The sequence below is a fragment of the Rhinatrema bivittatum genome, chromosome 2 (genome assembly GCF_901001135.1).
Source record: "Rhinatrema bivittatum chromosome 2, aRhiBiv1.1, whole genome shotgun sequence".
In the NCBI taxonomy this organism is placed as follows: Eukaryota; Metazoa; Chordata; class Amphibia; order Gymnophiona; family Rhinatrematidae; genus Rhinatrema; species Rhinatrema bivittatum.
This window is the reverse complement of record NC_042616.1, coordinates 94,303,883-94,323,419: the sequence shown is the minus strand read 5'-3', so window position 1 is coordinate 94,323,419 and position 19,537 is coordinate 94,303,883. Positions and strand designations below refer to the sequence as shown.

The following is a 19,537-nucleotide window of genomic DNA, read 5'->3' as shown; positions in this document are numbered from 1 at the left end:
GCACTGCCCCATTCCGCACACTACCCACCCGCTAGATATCCAGCTATCTAATTAGCCAGATTAGTGACTTATCCAGCTAAGCGGTGGCTGTTGAACATAGCTGGATATTCAGCAGCCGCCACTCAGCTGGATAAGTCGCTACTTATCTGGTGAAGCAGCGCTGATTATCGGGATCTAAGTAATTTTGGTGTGGCATCACCTTAATAATTCGCATTCTAGGATATAAGGAAATAGACCAGAAGAAGAATGAATAGTACTTTATCTAAATGGACAGATGAATGGGGAGAAACAGAGCACAAATTTAAAACTACGGTATACAGTATAATATAGGACTCACCACTTATCCATTTAGCATCTGGATCACGGATTGCAAATTCTCCACTGATCAGATCTTGCAGAGTTACTTTCTTCTTTAGTGATAGACTATTATCTTCAACTGAAAAAATAAACAGCCAAAGTAAATTAAATGTTATACTACAGCAGCTGAACAATGAATATTATATCATTTTCCCGGTACATTTTATTTAATCCCACCCAGATAGAGCGCATAAAATGTGAGGGGGGTCTGCCACCTGAGTGAGCCAAGTGTCGTTCTTTTGGGAGGGTTCAGATAGGAAGGTTGGTAGCAGAGAGATAACAGAAATGCAGGTAAGACCAGCAGAATCTGTAAAGCACATGGAGCCCCTTTAATAGTGTGCACAGAAAGACGGAAACAAAATAACTTCCTGCTTCTTGTGCAGAGTGCAGAGGACGTAGGTCCCCCCTATTTCTTATTTTTTGAACTTTTAAGCAGCACAACACTGACAAACACACACTTTCTATACAGCACTGGTACACAGCTGAGAACAGTTGTTGTCATAATGGAATGGATTCAAATTACGGGCCTAACAAAGGTGGGTCAAGCAGACAGTGAGGTGGATCTGGGACCAGAGGCAAGGAGGGTGTGCTAGCTGCCCTGCTCAAACCACACCACACCAGAAAAATGGAGCTCACGCTCCAGATATATTCAAACAACAAGCTTTTATGTCTGATAGCAGCAGTCAGTGAGAAGAGACTCTGTTCAAATTAGGGTACGTAGACTTGCACATCTAGCATGTGGAGGTTACAGACATAAGAACATAAGAATTGCCATCCTGGGTCAGACTAAGGCCCATCAGGCCCAGCATCCTGTCTCAAACAATGGCCAGTGTGGGTTGTGAGAATCTGGAAGATCCTCAATAGCTAATCAGTTCTTGTATATCACTCTTAGAGATAAGCACTGGCTTTCCCAAGTTCACTTGGCTGATAACTGTTTATGGATTTTTCCTTCAAGAACTTTTCCAATCCACTATGTTAGTTGCCTTGACCATAGAAACATAGAAATGATAGCAGAAAAGGACCAAATCTGCCCATCAAGCTTATGGTAGTATCTGCCGCACCATGCAGATTAACCCCATGCTTATCAGTTTCCCAAACCATAAAAGTCAGGGTCCTTGGTTACTGTCTGAATCCAATTCTCTGTTACCCCTTGCCGCCGAAGCAGAGAGCAATGGTGGAGTTGTGTTAACTGTATGGCTTATTGGTTAAGGGTAATAACCGGCCGCTACACCAGCAAGTTACCCCCATGCTTATTTGTTTTCCCAACCGTGAAAGCTGGGACCTTTGTTGCTTGCTGTCTTCTGGCAACAGATTCCATAGCTTTATAGTGTGCTTATAGTGTGCTTTGCTACAAAATTCTTAGAAATTATATTACTTTCCCCTGGATTAAGGAGCTTCTTACAAATTCTCTTTCCCCACTTTCCTGTAACCCTTCAGAAGTTTCTTCTGCCCCATCCACACAAAAGCATGGAACTTCCCTGATGTCCCTGGTTCTCACCTTTCTGTGGCTTCTTCACTCTCTACCCCCCACCAACTGTGGGATCTCTAGATTTCCCTCCACCTCTAGGTCTTAGGTCAGGTCCCCTGGTTGCTTCCTTTTCAGGAAAAACACCTACTCCACCACAGGTCTATCTGATTGAGGGAGATCTTGCTCTCCATCCTTATTAAGGGGGAATATTCTCACATCAACAAGCCATTCACCATGACAAATGCATCATGTACTTTCACCAGAGCAGGGCCATCTACTGGTCATTCATAAAATCATGTATTCCATGTAACAAGTATTTATTCATTTAATAAACTTATATTCCACTAATCTACAATTCTCATCTAGCAGCAAAAGTCAGCTTCTGCAATCCTATAGCATTTCCACTATCCCCATCAATTTCCATAACCATACATTTGACTCCAAGCTGGAACCAGGTTGCCTTCCCCACCTAGAATCCTTTCCAGGAGTTTCCATGTGACAAAAAAGGACTCCTTGATGAGAGGCCCATCACATAAAAGTGACACATGACACATTTTAATAACTAAAAGTAAATAAGTCAAGTTGGTTTATATTGTCCAAGCATCAGAATATATTAAATCAAAAACAAATTAGTCAGCAAAACAAAGACAATACCCACTTGTGCCACTAGAAAAGAAAAGCTGAAAGCGATTAATATGTTTTATGTAATTGAAGTCACATTTTCTAAACTGATTAATTCAAAATGTTTATTATTTAAGTAATGTTGACTATCAATAAGTCATCTTCTGCCAGCAAATGTCCCATTTGGGAGAACTAAAGAATATAGGATATGATGACAAATAATGAAAAAATGAGCTCCATTTGTCTGCCCAGTTCCATCCCTGATGCAAAGCCATAGACCCCAAGTTTATCTCTGGCTTTCCCTCATGTCTTTGGGATCCTCTGTGCTTATTACTAGAGATGTGAATCGGAACCAGAATCGGGTCGGATTTCAGTTCCGATTCACATCTCTATAGATGTGAATCGGAACCAGAATCAGGTCGGATTTCAGTTCCGATTCACATCTCTACTTATTACAGGTTTTCTTGAATTCTGTTCTCATTTTTGTCTCCACACCCTCCACAGTGAGGCCATTTCATGCATCCACCATGGAGAAATATTTTGTAATATTGCTCCTGAGCTTAACCTGTAGAGTTTCATATAATGACCTCTTGTTCTAGAGCATTCTAGATGGGTCTAATTTATACTTTTGAAGTATTTGAATGTCTCTATTGTTATGAGCTCGTAGGCGCAGTCTTTTCTAGAATGGGTGTTGTGAGTCCTTGGACCACGGCATGACTCAGGAAGGAGCCCCAAGACACACCGCGGGAGGTATGCTGGTGCCAGCATTGGTAACAAGGAGCAGGACAAGGCTGGAGCGAAGATAAGGAGATGAAAGGTCTGACCCTCTACCTGACCTGCATGCCCCAGGATGGCCATCAACGCAATGATGATCAATGAACAGTCCTCCGACCGTTCCAAGCCCTTTCGGACTTGCCGCTGGGTAATGGCAATAGGTGGCAGGCCAGACAGAGGATGAGGGCAGACGGAGACCTTGGAACATGGAAGACTCTTGGACATAGACATAGGCGAAGACTCAGGCGAGGACATTGTAGACGAATACTCAGGTGAGGACGTGGATACGAAGGCAAGGATCAAGACACTGTAGACGTAGGCTCAAGGCATAGGATCAAGGCACTGTAGATGAAGAATCAAGGCATAGGATCAAAGTGTTGTGCCAAGACTGCATCGCAGCGCACCCTACACAGTCCACCCACAGGACTGGTCGCGGATCATGCTGGGCTCGAAGCAGACTCTAGGATAGATAAAGGAGGCTGATGCTGGAACATGGTGATGATACTAAAGAGGCCTGCACCGGGGCGCGCCCTACACAGTCCACCCGTGGGACTGGTGACGGACCACGCTGGTGCGGAGCAGGTTCGAACAGAGTCTTTGGCATGGATGGACACAAATGCAAGGAGCTCCGAAGACTGGCACAAGAATCAAGCACAGAATTCAAAATACACAATTCTTCAGACAACTCGGGATTCAAAATTTCAGGAGACAAGTAGAAGTATTCCGGAGGTTTGCACTGAGCAGGAGACGAGGGCCTTGTACCGTGAGGTGCCCTACACAGCCCGCCCATGACAATGGCACGCCGGGAAAGTGGACCTCAAGGAACCAAGGCATGGAGGCAGAGGCGAAGGCGAAGGCATCAAGAAGGACATCAGATATCAGTAGGTACGAACGAAGGACATCAGGAACATGAAGACATCTGGAAGCACGGATGAAGGACATCAGGAACATAAAGACAAAGCCGTCAAAGCAAGAGAAGACCACAGAGGACCTGGCCTGGTCATGAAGCACAGACAACTGTGGAACCCGATCCGAAGGACCTGACTGAAGGCAGGCAGGGCCTTTTATAGGGCTGAAGCAGGAAACTGGGTGGAGCTGGCTTCTGGCAGGGCCGCAAGCACTTCCTGTCACTGGTCCTTTAAATAGGTAGAAGAGACACGCGCCGGCGCCTAAGGTAAGGCCTAGACAAGCAGCACCGCAGACAGCAGCAACCTGCTGCACAGGAAGAAAACAAAGAAGCAGGCCCCGATGGGAGGAGGTGGCTTCCCTGCTGCACGAAGAGGATCCAGGGCAGCTCCATTCCACGAGGGACAGGTCGGCAGCGACACTAGGTCCCAAAGAAGAGTGAGGTGTGCGGCCTCCCCACCGCAAAGCAGGGGATCCCGGCAGGGGCTCCGGCCGCGAAAGACGACTCCTGGTGGGTTCAGCCCTGCCAAGCAGAGCAGGAAACTGCTGCGGCCTCTGGGCCATGGGGGATGACGGCAGCGGCAGACTGCCACGAAGAAAAGCAGGTGAGTGGAGGGGCTGCCCGCGGCTCACTATGGGTAGAACCGTAACATCTATCATATCTCCCATATCCTGCCCTGTAGGGAATACCTATTTAGAAACTTGAATCTCATTTCACATAACTTTCAGTATTGATCCTGGACTATTTGGGCAGCCTTTATCTGGACTGCCTCCAACTTATCTTTATGCTTTTCAAGGTACAGCCTCCAAAGATCATTCTTCTTCTTCTAAATCTTCTAGAAACAGCTTAATTTTTATATTTTATTTTTATTTAAAAACTTTTCTATACCGTCGCTAAGTTATATACCATCACAAGGGTTTACAAATAGGCACATAGACTAAGGTATGTAATGTAGGTTATCGTACATTCTAACAGGTGCCAATAAAATTTGGTTACAATTTCATAAATAAAATCAATATTTGAGCAAGGTTGGTCTAGTCTAGGTATATTACTGAGTTACTATCTCTTTGAGATATTACTTCTTAAATGTAGGATTGAATAAAATCATTCTCATCTGCGTTTCCGTGTACTTTCATTCTCTACCCTCCAGACTCTTTAGTGAAGGCTTTTTTAAAGAGCCATGTTTTTAAATTTTTCTTAAAAGTTTTGAGATTATTCTGTAATCTGAGTTCAGGGGGCATAGTGTTCCATAGTATGGGCCCAGACAATGCTAAAGCCCTTTCTCTCAATTGGGTTAGTTTTGCTGACTTTACTGAAGGGATTGTTAGTAGTGCTTTGTTTGCTGAGCGGAGGTTTCTTTGTGGGACGTGTACTCGTAAGGCTGTGTTTAGCCAGTCTGCTTCTTTATCATATATTAGTTTGTGTATGGTACATAAAGCCTTGCATTTTATCCTGTATTCGATGGGCAACCAATGTAAGTCTGCTAGAGTTTCAGCTATATGGTCGCTCCTCTTTTTTCCCGTCAGTATTCTGACTGCAGTATTTTGAAGTATCTGGAGTGGTCTTATTGATGTGCTTGGGAGTCCTAGTAAGAGTGCATTGCAGTAGTCAGTGCTGGAAAAGATAAGTGTTTGTAATACTGTTCTGAAGTGGGCAGGTGTGAGTAATGGTTTCAATCTTCTGAGGATCATAAGTTTTGTATAGCCTTCTCTTACTTTTATAGATATGTGTTGCTTCAGGTTGATTTCTGGGTCCATTATTACTCCCAGATTCCTTACTTTTTCGGCTAGCTCAATTGTCTGGTTATTTCTTAGAGTTATTGGTGTTTGAATGATTTCTGTATGTTTTCTCTCAAGGTGCAGGAATTCAGTTTTGTCAATGTTGATAACCAGTTGCATTTTGGTTTAGTAGTTGTTTAATTATGTCTAGGTACATGTTAGCTAGACTTAATGTTTTTTCAATTGTGCCGTCTCTTGGTAGAATTAATTGAATGTCGTCTGCGTAAATGTAATGTATTATTCCTAGGCCTGCTAGCAGATGAAATAAGGGTAGCATATATATGTTAAAGAGGGTAGCAGACAGCGCTGAACCCTGGGGTACTCCTGTTTCAAGTTTAAATTTTTTTGATAATGTGTTTTTTATCTGGACTTGGAAGAACCTATTGTTTAGGTAGGATCTGAACCAGTTTATTGTTTTGTCACATAATCCAATTTCTTCTTTTTAGTAGTATTTTGTGGTTTACTGTATCAAAGGCTGCAGATAAGTCAAGCATTATAAGGTTGTAATGTTTACTGTTATCAAAACCTCTTAGTATGTTGTCTGTTAGTGAGAGAAGTAATGTCTCGGTGCTGTAGTGTTTTCGGAAGCCGTGTTGTGAGGGGTACAGTATGCTATTATTGTCTAGGTGTTTGGCTAGCTGTTTCTGTACTGTTTTCTTAATTAATTTAGCTAATAAAGGGAGGTTTGAGACTAGGTGGTAGTTATTGAGGATTAGTGGGTCACTGTTTTTCTTTTTGATGATTGGTTTTATGATTTCCCCTTTCAGTGTGTCTGGCATTAATCCTTCAGTTAGGGATAGGTTTATGATATTAGTGTTGGGGATACTACATTGGTGAGCTTTTTTATCTCAGCTGTTGGTATTGTATCGATTTTGTGTGGAGCAGGGTTTATATTTTTTATCATTAATTCAACTTCTTGTTCTGATATTTCTATAAATGAGGACCATAGGTTAACATCTCTTTTTTGCATTACGATTGCTTTTTTGCTGTTTTTTGGGAGTGTGTTTCTTAGGTTTAATATTTTGTCACTAAAAAATTTGGCTAATTCATTGCATTTTGCTTCAGGAAAACTTTGAGGTGATTCTTGTTTGTCATTTGTGAGATTCGTTACTATGGAGAATAAGGTTCTTGGGTTATTGGCAAACTTTTCTATTTTATTGGAATAGTATTCTTTTTTAGTATTAAGGATCAGTTGTTTGTAGAAAGCTAGATGTTTCCTGAATTTGGTTAGGTTTTTGGTTGTCTTGTGTTTTCTCCATTTTTTTTCAAATTTTCTGAGCTTTCTTTTTGCATCTTTTATTTTTGCACTATGCCAGTGGTTATATAGTGGTATATAGAGATAAAAGTTATCAATTTAATTCCAAATCTTTTAGGACATTAAAAATAGTTTATTTCAAGATTTGTAGATACATGGGCATATTACAGCATAGTCTTTATTCAAAGATCCTGTTGCTTATGAGCTTTTAAGACCAAAAAGAATCCTTCTTGAAATATCACATCTGGATCTTGTTAATAGTATTTTTTGCACAGGGACTGATTTTCAAAAGCTTTTACACACTTAAAACTGGGTTTTACATGTATAAATACACTTTACCTGAGTAAATGGGCTTTTGAAAATTGCTACAATATTTGCCTTTGAATTGTCTATAGGATTTACCTGCATAATTGCACTTTGTGTGGGTAAATGGCTTTTGAAAATTGCTAAAAATACTGATTACATTTACACACGCAACTCCATTTGAAAATTCCCCCTACTTTGTTTGTATTTTCATGCTAATATTTACTTATTTAATTATGTATAAGCATTTAATATTTTGCCTTTTCCAAAAGGTGGGCCCAAGGTGGATTACATATAAGTATATAAGTAATGTATATTTACAGATATGATATACAAATATGAAGTAGATTGCAAGTAAATAGATCGTAAATATGGACCATTGGGAAAGAATAAGGAAGTGGGTGATTTGGGTATAAATTGAGTATATATAATTAAGAAGTAAGTCAAACACCAGCAGTGTGAGAGGTACAAGTAACCCAGAATTGGTCAAACCCTGTGGAATTCGTGGTAAGAAAGACTTCCGGTGGGCAGGTGCTGAGTTTCTTCTGCAGAGTCTAGGAGAAGTCCTACCTAAAGAGCCAAACTTTGAATTTTTTCTTAAAGGTGAAATAAGTTTCCAGGTACAGCATTAGAGGTAGATCATTCCATATTATAGAGGTAGAGCATCTGGATAGGCATGTCTCATGCATGTTAGTCTAGCTGAAGCTAGTGAAGGGAAGTATAGAAGGGCTAGTTGATAGGATCGAAGTTCCCTTATGGGGATGTAGGTGAGCAGAAGTTGGGAAGAATATTCAGGGACCAGCTGATTCAGGCATTTGAAGTCAAAGCAAAGAGGTCAATATTGATAGCTATCTGGGTATGTAACTTAGCTAGATATAACTCATCCAGATAAGTTACAAAGGGTAATCAGCAAAGTTGCTACTTAGCCAGATAAGTTATATCTGCTTTATGGCAGGTGTAACTTATCCAGTTAACTTAAACAGATAAGTAGTGACACCCTGATCTGTCCACTGTCCAACCACTGACTAGCCGGCTATTCAGATAGCCGGATAAGTAATTTATCTGGCTATCCAGTAGCCACTGAACTTAATGGGACATTCAGTGGCTGCTAGATAGCCAGATAAGTCCTACTTATCTGACTATCTAGCACTAAACGTGCTTTGAATATGCTGGCCATGATATTTTAAATTTTATCCCACTCTCAACTGTGAGCCAGTGTAGCCGATGCAAAGTTAACATAATATGGTGGTGGATTTGACTTTTACAAAACTCAAGCTGCTTTGATTTGTAACAGATGGAGCCATTTGAGACTGTATTGTGTGATGCCATGGAATAGAGAGTTACAGTAGACGATGCAGTTGGTGATCAGTGAAAGTGTGACAGTAGCTAGATCATGTTTCTTGAAGCAGTTATATAGTTGACAGATCTGATGTAGGTGCACAAAGGAAATCTTTATCATTACTGAGATGTGGATTTCCTATTATGTTCGGTGTGTCTTGAACTTAATTTTGGGCTCTTGGGTCGAGGCGAGTAAAGACTCCGCCCACAGGGAGGAGTCCTGTGGGCCCTTACCCCAACAGGCAAGGTCTCAGTAGAGATGACAACAGAAGAAACAACTTTATTGTACAGCAATAGGTCTTGAAGAGCAGAGCAAACGAGTCTCTATTGTAGCTGATCAGTCCAGTAGAACTTCGTAGTACAGAGAGGTCTGGTGAATACCTTATATAGGCTTGTTTATGCTGGCTATCCCGGTAGTGGTCCGCGGCGCGGGGTAGGCCGGGAGCCACTGGTAGAATGCACAAGACACGATGGCTCCGGTAGTGGTCCACAAGCGGGGTCACCCGAGAATCCGTGCCACAAAGGTAATGTACTCACACCGGAAAAGTAGAGGCAGATGTAGCAAGGCCCCGATGATGACTGAAGCAGGAACAGCCGGAGTAGATGAGAACAATGCAGGAACTCACAGAAGAGAGAGAGAAGGCTCTCCAAGGAGTGGAGGATAGCCCTGAGTGCGGCAAGGCCCCTGAGGAGTGGGTACCTAGGTCACCCAGTAGTCAGTGAGGAAGTCCCAGAGTAGTGAAACTAGCAGGACGAGATTCCTTGCTAACTCATAGCTCAGATGGTCAGCTGGGTTTAAGTATCGTGAGCGGCTGAAGTCATGCGGTGGGGATGCTCCCGAGGATCCTGCCATGACGTAGCTAAAAATGGAGCAGGCGCGCGCGCGTACCTAGGTAACCCCGGATGAAAGATGTATGCCAGGAGCGCCCATGCCGTCCCGGGCACATCATGAGGGTCAGCGTGTGGAAGCGGAGGCTGCCATTCTGGCCAGACTTGGAGCTGCATAGAGAAATGAGGTGAGCAGCAAAGGTTGCAGCTGCCTGCGACTGACAGGCACAACAGTACCCTCCTTCTTAGGGCCCCTCCCAGGGGGTTTCAACTTCCTGGGATGAGCAAGGTGGAAGCATTGTAACATCTCTTTGTCCAGTATGTTGGCAGCAGGTTCCCAGCTGTTCTCCTCTGGTCCATATCCTTCCCAGGAGATGAGGTACTCCCAGTGCTTTCCTTTTTTACGCACATCCAGGATATCATCTACCTTGTCATTTCAGCATCGAGGGGTTGTGGATCAGGAGTCTTCTGAGAAAACTTGGATATAATAAGTGGTTTCAGGAGTGAAACATGGAATGCATTATGTATTTCATTGAGGGTGATAACCTCAAGCTGTAAGTCAAAGATCCTAAATGTCGGAGGACGGTGAAGGGTCCAATATATCATGGAACAAAATGAACTGAGGGTAGCTTGAGTTGAATATATTTGGTACTGAGCCATACCTTATCTCCTGGCTTAAATTGAGGAGCTGCTTGATGATGGATATCATAGAATTTCTTAGCTTGTTGTCCAGCTTTATGTAGAAGCTCCTTGGTCTGGGTCCAGAGTTGATGAATTTCATCAGCCGTAGCTTGTGCAGCTGGAGATGTCCCAGTCAATGGTAATAAGAATGGTGGAAGTGGCTGACGACCATACACAATCTGAAATGGCAAGGATCCTGTGGCGGATGCTGGATGCAAATTCAAGGCGAATTCAGCCCAGGGCAGTAACTCTGCCCAGTCATTTTGCCTCAAGTTGACATAGGAGCAGATGAATTGCTTAAGAGTCATAAGAACATAAGAAATTGCCATGCTAGGTCAGACCAAGTGTCCATCAAGCCCATCATCCTGTTTCCAACAGAGGCCAAAACCAGGCGACAAGAACCTGGCAATTACCCAAACACTAAGAAGAACCCATGCTACTGATGCAATTAATAGCAGTGGCTATTCCCTAAGTATAATTGATTAATAGCCATTAATGGACTTCTCCACCAAGAACTTATCCAAACCTTTTCTGAACCCAGCTACACTAACTGCACTAACCATCTCCTCTGGCAACAAATTCCAGAGCTTTATTGTGCGTTGAGTGAAAAAGAATTTTCTCCGATTAGTCTTAAATGTGTTACTTGCTAACTTCATGGAATGCCCCCTAGTCCTTCTATTATTCGAAAGTGTAAATAACCAAGTCACATCTACTCGTTTTAGACCTCTCATGATCTTAAAGACCTCTATCATATCCCCCTTAAGCCGTCTCTTCTCCAAGCTGAGAAGTCCTGTTCATTCTTTCTATTTGACCATTGGATTGAGGGTGTTATGCAGACATCAAATCCAGAGAGATATTGAATTTTCGACATAGTGCCGTCCAGAACATGGCGGTGATCTGGACTCCCCTGTCTAATACTAGAGATGTGAATCGGAACCAGAATCAGTTCGGATTCCGGTTCCGATTAACATGTGGTTTTTTTTCATCGGGCCCGATCGCGGTTTTGTTTATCGGCTGTGCCCGAGCAGATAAACAAAAAACCCACCCTGACCCTTTAAAACTAATACCTTAGCTTCCCCCACCCTCCCGACCCCCCAAAAAACTTTTTACAGGTACCTGGTGGTCCAGTGGGGGTCCCTGGAGTGATCTCCCGTGCCATCGGCTGCCACTAATCAAAATGGCGCCAATGGCCCTTTACCCTTACAATGTGACAGGGTATCCGTGCCATTGGCCGGATCTTGTCACATGGTAGGAGCACTGAATGGCCCATGCCATCTTGTGCTCCTACCATGTGACAGGGGCTGACCAATTGCACCGGTAACCCCTGTGACATAGTAAGGGCAAAGGCTATCGGTGCCATTTTGATTACTGGCAGCCGATGGCCCGAGTGTAGGAGATCGCTCCCAGACCCCCGCTGGACCACCAGGAGCTTTTGGCAAGTCTTGGGGGACCCTCCTGACCCCCAAAAGACTTGCCAAAAGTCCAGCGGGGGTCGATCAAATAATTCTGAAATTAACGGTAAGGGATACCAGTCTTTGATGGTGATCTCATTCAGGTCTCTGTAGTCAATGCAAGGGCGAAGGGATCCATCCTTCTTGCCAACGAAAAAGAATCCGGCTCCTGCCAGAGATTTGCAGGGTCTAATAAATCCTTTCTGCGAGTTCTCCTGGATGTAAGATGACATGGCTTCAGTTTCGACTAGGGAGAGTGCATATTCTCTTCCTCTAGGTGGCTCAGAATTAGGCTTTGATTTGATTGCACAGTCAAAGGATCTGTGTGGTGGAAGCATGTCAGCAGCCTGCTTAAAAAATATGTCTTGAAAGGAAGCGTACTGTGGTGGTAGACCAGGAGGAGAGGATGTAGTGGCCAGTTAGGGATGTGAATCATTTTTTGACGATTTAAAATATCGTCCGATATATTTTAAATCATCAAAAATCGTTAGGGCCACGATACAATACCAATTCCCCCGATTTATCATCAAAAAATCGTAAATCGGGGGAAGGGGGAGGGCAGGAAAACCGGCACACTAAAACCCCCTAAAACCCACCCCTGACCCTTTAAATTAAATCCCCCACCCTCCCGAAACCCCCCCCCCCCCCAAATGCTTTAAATTACCTGGGGATCCAGCGGCGGCCCGGAACGGCGGCGGTCCGGAACGGCCCCCTCAATTGAATCGTGTTGTCTTCAGCCGGCGCCATTTTCCAAAATGGCGGCTCAAAATGGCGGCGGCCATAGACCAACACGATTCGACTGCAGGAGGTCCTTCCGGACCCCCGCTGGACTTTTGGCAAGTCTTGTGGGGGTCAGGAGGCCCCCCCAAGCTGGCCAAAAGTTCCTGGGGGTCCAGCGGGGTTCCGGGAGCGATTTCCTGCCGCGAATCGTTTTCCGTACGGAAAACGATTCGCGGCAGGAAATCCGTACGGAAAACGATTTGCGGCAGGAAATCGCTCCCGGAACCCCGCTGGACCCCCAGGAACTTTTGGCCAGCTTGGGGGGGCCTCCTGACCCCCACAAGACTTGCCAAAAGTCCAGCGGGGGTCCGGAAGGACCTCCTGCAGTCGAATCGTGTTGGTCTATGGCCGCCGCCATTTTGAGCCGCCATTTTGGAAAATGGCGCCGGCTGAAGACAACACGATTCAATTGAGGGGGCCGTTCCGGACCGCCGCCGTTCCGGACCGCCGCTGGATCCCCAGGTAATTTAAAGCATTTGGGGGGGGGTTCGGGAGGGTGGGGGATTTAATTTAAAGGGTCGGGGGTGGGTTTTAGGGGGTTTTAGTGTGCCGGCTCATGATTTTAACGATTTTCACGATACTTTACACACCCAAACGGCAACAATACGATTCCCTCCCCCTCCCAGCCGAAATCGATCGTTAAGACGATCGAGGACACGATTCACATCTCTAGTGGCCATACATGGCAGTGGGGTTATTTTTTTTTTAAACATTTGTTATGGCAGTCAGGGCCCCATTGAGATAGCTCCATAGTTGACTAATCAAATTGAGGAGAGTGTTCTTGTAGCCAGGGTATGCCGAGCAAAACAGGGTGGATGGCTTTTTCGAGAACCAGGAAGATGATGGTTTCAGTATGTAAGGATCCCGTGCAGAGGCAGACAGGCTGTGTGATGGTCGTAACTTCTCCGAGCAAGGGTTCACCATGAATGGACAAGAGAAGGAGTGGTGTGGGCACTGGCTCAGTTGGCAGTCGTAAGTGTTCAACTAACCTCTTGAGAATGAAGTTCCCACCAGCACCTGAATTGATCAGGGCTTGAGAGGCGAATTCTAGAGGCCCAGAGATGATGGAAACAGGAAGAGTCAGTGGAGGAGAAGGCACAGCGAGACCTAGGAAGAGTCCTCCAGCGGATCCTACGTGTTTCCCGGACAGATAGGGCAGGTTTGAACTGCATGGCTGGTCTTCCCGCAATACATGCACAGGCCCTTCCTTTTACGAAAGCGCCTCTCTTTAACTGTTAGATGACTATGGCCTAGTTGCATAGGTTCATCTTCTTCTTCTGCGCTAGGTTAGCCTGGACTGGAGTGGGCGGTAAATTCCGGGAACGGACACCATGTTTCTTTGGAGGTTTTACCTCAGTTGAGCGTTCGCGTATCCGATGGTCAATTCACCCAGCCAGGTCCATCAGTGAGCTTAGAGTGTCTGGTAACTCCCGGGCAGCAAGTTCATCCTTAATGCGGAAACTAAGTCCTCATAGAAAAATAGCTCTTAGGCAACCTGAGTCCCATAGGAGTTCGGAAGACAGTCTTAAACCATACACCACTTATTCTAAAACACTATATGTGAATACCATGGTGCACACCTTAAATAGCTGATATATTAAATTGCAATAATTTATTTTTGCCTAGAAATTTCTTCTTTCCCCTTTGATCTTCCAGCCCCATCAGAACTGGCCCCTACTGGACTATACTACCATGAGCCTTTGTTTACAACTACCTATTCTTCTATTTTACATTCACTTTTCTACTCTGCCTATCCATCAAAGAAACAGTCTATGGGCAGAGACCATAAACTGTGATGCCCTCCAGAACCAGGCTAATGTGAATCCAGTGTCTACTCTAGCATTTATTGTATCACTGTTGAACAAAATCTAAGAATCACTTTGCCCATGGTCTGTGAATGCTGCCATTCTTGTATCCCCAACCCTGTGCCAGACTGAGGAGCTATCGCCAAGCTTGGGAATTGAACCCAAGTTCTCAGTACAGTATATCAGTGCACAGTGATTACTAATATAAACACCCACATTGCTTCATAAAGACCAGTTTATGAGCTACTCGTTCATGACTTGGATTTTTGGACCAAATCTCTTTGAAATGAATGAGTCAATAAGGCAATAACAATCAATGTATCATGATAACATTATAGTTAAAGATCTGGTCTATTTCATACAGAAACTTCAGGCTTTGGCAAGCGATCTGTGCTTTTTGATGTGTCCATTCTGCACATCAAAAGAAAAGGATGAAATAGAGCCAATAAACAAGAAAGTTTATAAGTTATTTAAAGCAGCAGTACTAGCCAGATTTCACAAAATAAGTGATCAACTTCCTTGTTTATTGGCTCTGTTTCACCCTTTTCTTTTTTCTTTGATTATATTCCAATGTTTTAAAATTAAATGGTGTGTAAGTTTTATCTTCTTAGCTCTCTGAGTCCAACTGCTAGTTGACCTGTATTTATATCAGTGTGTTATCAGTGTGTTGCCAGCATGGGATCTTGATGAGGATCAGTAGAGTAGTACATCAGTATTTTTTATTCCATAGTGGTCAGTATGCCCAAGGAATGAAAGAAAGATAGGAACAGAAAGGGAAATCTTAATGGTTTGTTTAAATGTAAACTGAATTACTTAAAAAGTAGCAGGTACTGCTGGTTGGTTAAAGTGAGAGAATTAAAAGTTACAAAGAGGGAGTCATTTGTCAGTGCTTGGTCTAAATGGAAAAGGAAGTACTTAGGGATGTGTAGAAGCAAACGTTTTGTTTTGGTTAATTTATTTATCTTGTAGGTTGCTGCATTAGTTTGGTTTGTTTCAAACAAAAAAAAATGTGTGTGTGTTTTTTCATTCCATTCGTTATTTTATTTTCCATTAAAGTCAATGGAGGGAAGCATTGTAGCCCATTTTGAGCTCCAAAATTGGGGTTTTTCTAATTAGTTATATGAAACTTGTGGGTAGAGATCCTCAGAAGGGGGGAGAGAACTACAAAGCACCAAGACTGTGGCAAAGTGGCACCAAAAATGGCACGGACAGCCTGAGGGCACTGTAAAGGGTAAACGGCTATCAGCCGCGGCCCAAGTTTTCTCAAGGCCTCGTGAGAGGGGCAAAGCGGCAGCAAGAATGGGAAGAATGTCCCAAGGTTCCAAAAGAGAGCGCCAACAGCAGTGGCATGAGCTCCCAAAGGCAGCACAAGAGGGGAAAAATGGCACCAAGAGTGACATTAACATCCTGAGCCACCATGAAGAGAGAATGAAGCAGCAAAAGCAGCAGGAAGAATTCCAAGGCGCCATAAGAGGTGCAAATCAGCCACCCAGAATGGCAAGAATACCTCAAGGTGTACAGTCCGGGGTACGGCAGCAAGAGCCAGTGGCAGAAGGACCCCCCACGATGCAGCACAAGTTGTATGGTGGCAAGGCAGAGTGGCAGCAACACTACCCAAATGTGGTGTTAGGAGTCGGGAAGCAGGCAGAGGGGCAGCAGCACCATCAAGGTATAGCAAAGCAACAGCAGCAGGGCGACAAGGTAGAGTGACAGCAAGGCACCTAATTCTCTGCCCCCTGCCATTCCCTCCTCTTCCCTTTGCTCACAGTGGCGTGATGGAATTAGAAATGGCTACTGGGTTTTCTTTTCCTGCCACAACATAATTTATTAATGCTATATCCCTCACCAGGACCACTGTAATACTGACTGAGTTTCTGTCTGGCACACACACACACTCAGTCAAGTAAACAGACTGCGCTCATTTCAGTGCTTAGCAAACACAGTGCCATCTTGCCAAGCAGCAGGTCTCTATCTGGCCTGTGACTAGGGCTATCCCTCACAGTGTGTGCAAGATTGTCTCTCTCACACACGCGCACATACACAGAGTATATGTGTGTGTGTGCACTGCAAATTAACTCCTTTTGCACACATATAAGAACAGAAACAGAAAAGATCCTGGGAAGGCATAGCTTCTCTTAAGAATATAAGAAGATGCCATAATGGGTCAGACCAAGGGTCCATCAAGCCCAGCATCCTGTTTCCAACAGTGGCCAATCTAGGCCATAAGAACCTGGCAGGTACCCAAAAACTAAGTCTATTCCATGTTACCATTGCTAATGGCAGTGGCTATGCACCCTAGTATCTTTCTGCTTTTACTGTTGCATATCTACCTGTTTGGCCACCCAAACAGGTGGATAAGGCATGAGCTCATCAGATACTATCACCTCCAAGATCCTGTTCTTCTTTCATGCTTATAAGAATTTCACTCCCCTAAACTGTACCCCTCTCTTGGGTTTTTGCAGCCTTAGGGGTAGAGTTTAATACATGCGCGGACACATGGATGCGCAAAAGGGGATGGAATTACGCAATTTTCGTCTTCTTTCTCTGCTAGTCAAACAGTGTACGCTGTGCAGTCAGAGACAAAAAATGACTATCACTGTTGTTTGATTTTTCACTGGCACTGCCTTGTACCCCCCTCCAGGGAACAGACAAAATGCAGTAGCACCCCTGTCTCCCACTCACATTGGGGCTTATATAATAAAACCGACGCTAAAAGTAGAGATATATTTTAGCAATTGTTTTACTTAACATGAGCATTAAAAACAGGGATCCCCACAGGATACAATAAACTAACGGGATGCAAATCAAGCAGAAGTAAAACAAGCACGCTATAATCAGTTACATTTTAGCACAGGTTTTATTTAATGTGCACATTAAAAACAGGGATCCCTGTGGGATGCAGTAAGCTAATGGGATGCAAATCAAACAGGAGTAAAAAAAAAAAAGTGCTAAAATATGATCTAACCTGAAAAATCTGCACTAATGCAGAAAAGTGCTTTAAAACAGGAATAAAGAGGTAAGTGCTTGAAGTTGGACAGCCAAAATGACCCTGCATGCAAGGTTGGCACTGTCTTACATGTATAGCCTCTAAGTGCCCCTCTAACCCCTCGATCATCTATCTAACGGTCCAACTGACTCCCTCACAGGCTTTCTGCTTTGGATATATTTAAAAAAGATTTTACTGTTATAAAATATTTATGTTGTGGGGTTGTTGGATTTTTGTTATTTTTGGAAAAAGCTAACCCTAAGAGCAGCGGCAATTATATTGGATGTCTTCTTTTTCTAGCCAAAGAAAGTCAGAGAAAAGAAATAAAAGGAAAGGCTGGTCACTGCAGTGATCACTGGACAGAGATAACTACTACAGCAGTTAAAATAAAAGCAGATCTCTCTCTGCAGTCTGCACTGCAAGTACACTCATATACTGTCTAACATCTGTCATCAATGATTCAGTAATTCTGTAACACTTAACAGACAAACATTTGCAATTTCTCCCCATCCATAGTGACACTGCGTGACAAGTGGGAACAAAACAGCCCATCTTAACTTTAAGGTTTTCTTTCCTTTCCTCTAGATATCATTTTTTTTCTTTAGTTCTAAGAAACAGCTTCAGAAGCAAAACCCTTCTGATTGAAATTCAGCAGAGAAATGAGGAAAAAAAATGGTTACTGCTCAAAATTACAGTTGCTTTCAGTTTCAAGTTGGGAAATGTTGTGTAAATGGCCTCGAAAGGCCTTGCATTCTGTTAGAAGCGGGGTGTTCAGTATGCCCTTGGGCCTCAGCCCGACCCCAGATGGATCCAGGGCCGAACCGAGGGTTGACGGCGTGTTCCAGCATGGCTGAAGGTCTTACCCTCTGCCAGGAAAGCAAAGAGGTAGGCGATCTATGATACCGTCAGGTGAACACAAAAGGAATAGATGCCGTTATCTTTTTCAAATACTTTATTGATGCAGAGACGTTCCAGATAAATTGCCCGACTCTGGCCGAGTTTCGCGGCTTTCTAGCCGCTGCCTCAGGGGCTCCAAAATTCAAATCATTAATAATGTTTGATCCACTCAGATCAGATAATGTGCCAACGATGATAAAACAACTTCAAAACGATGGATCCAAACACAAATTTGTGTATAAACCGCAGTCTCTGCGGCCAGAGTCGGGCAATTTATCTGGAACGTCTCTGCATCAATAAAGTATTTGAAAAAGATAACGGCATCTATTCCTTTTGTGTTTACCCTCTGCCAGGCCTGCAAGCTCCCAAGGCCACAACATGATGATGTTGGAATGTGAATGGTCCTCCAACCATTCCGAGCCCTTTCGGACCTGCCGCTTGGATCAGCATGGAGCAGCAGGCCTGGCCTGAGGATGAGGGCAGACGGGCCTTGACATGAAGACATAACACCAAGGTCGATGCTATGGCATTGCAGACGAAGACATGACACCAAGGCTGATGCGGACGGCATCAGATGGGGGGCTGGCACAAGACATGACACTAAGGTAGTTGAAGACCTGATACCAAGGCTGATTCGAAAACATCACGGACCAATGATCAATGCGACAGCATCCCGGACCAGGGTTGATGCGACGGCATCAGGAACAAGACATTGACATGATACCAAGACTGATGCAATGGCATCCAGGATGAGATGTGGAACTTGACGAAGTCCAGACGAGCGAGAGATTGGGCGGAAGGACATTGGCACTGTCTCTCAGGGCGCCCTACACAGTCCACCTGCAAGACAGGTCGCAGACCACCCTGTCCCACTGCGCGCCCTACACAGCCCGAGGAGGCTGGTGATGGACCACACTGAGAACAGGATGAGCGCAGGGAAGAATCCAGCCGAGGCAGAACTTCGACGATGGAGCCATAAGTCATGCGGAGCTCCGCAAAGGCTGGCAGGACATGACGGCTCAGGAGCACAGGAATGAATTCCACCTGCAGGCCACTCCATGCTCGGGAAAGACGTCATCCGAGGAAGCAAGGTCTGACAGGACCAGAAGGCTCAGGAGCGTTGAAGACACAGGAGCAGGACACCAAGGAACTTGGGACATCAGGAAGCAGAAGATCAAGATGAGACACCAGGACACCTGGACGGGGACCTCAGGCATGAACATGACTTGACATGACAAGAAGATGAAACGAAGAGGAGCTCCACGAAGAAGACCTGACGGAGCTCTGGCAGGCAGGAGCCTCCAGAGT

General features: G+C 44.4%; 1 protein-coding gene across 1 annotated transcript in view; it reads right to left on the bottom strand.

Annotated features, from left to right (window-relative positions):
* The window catches only part of DPP6 (dipeptidyl peptidase like 6), a 1,747,714-nt gene that overhangs the window by 774,089 nt on the left and 954,088 nt on the right, over window positions 1-19,537 (bottom strand). Inside the window, exon 3 of the mRNA XM_029588457.1 lies at window positions 338-436. Within this exon, the coding sequence (XP_029444317.1) occupies window positions 338-436 (99 nt within the window). The remainder of the gene's footprint in view (window positions 1-337; window positions 437-19,537) is intronic.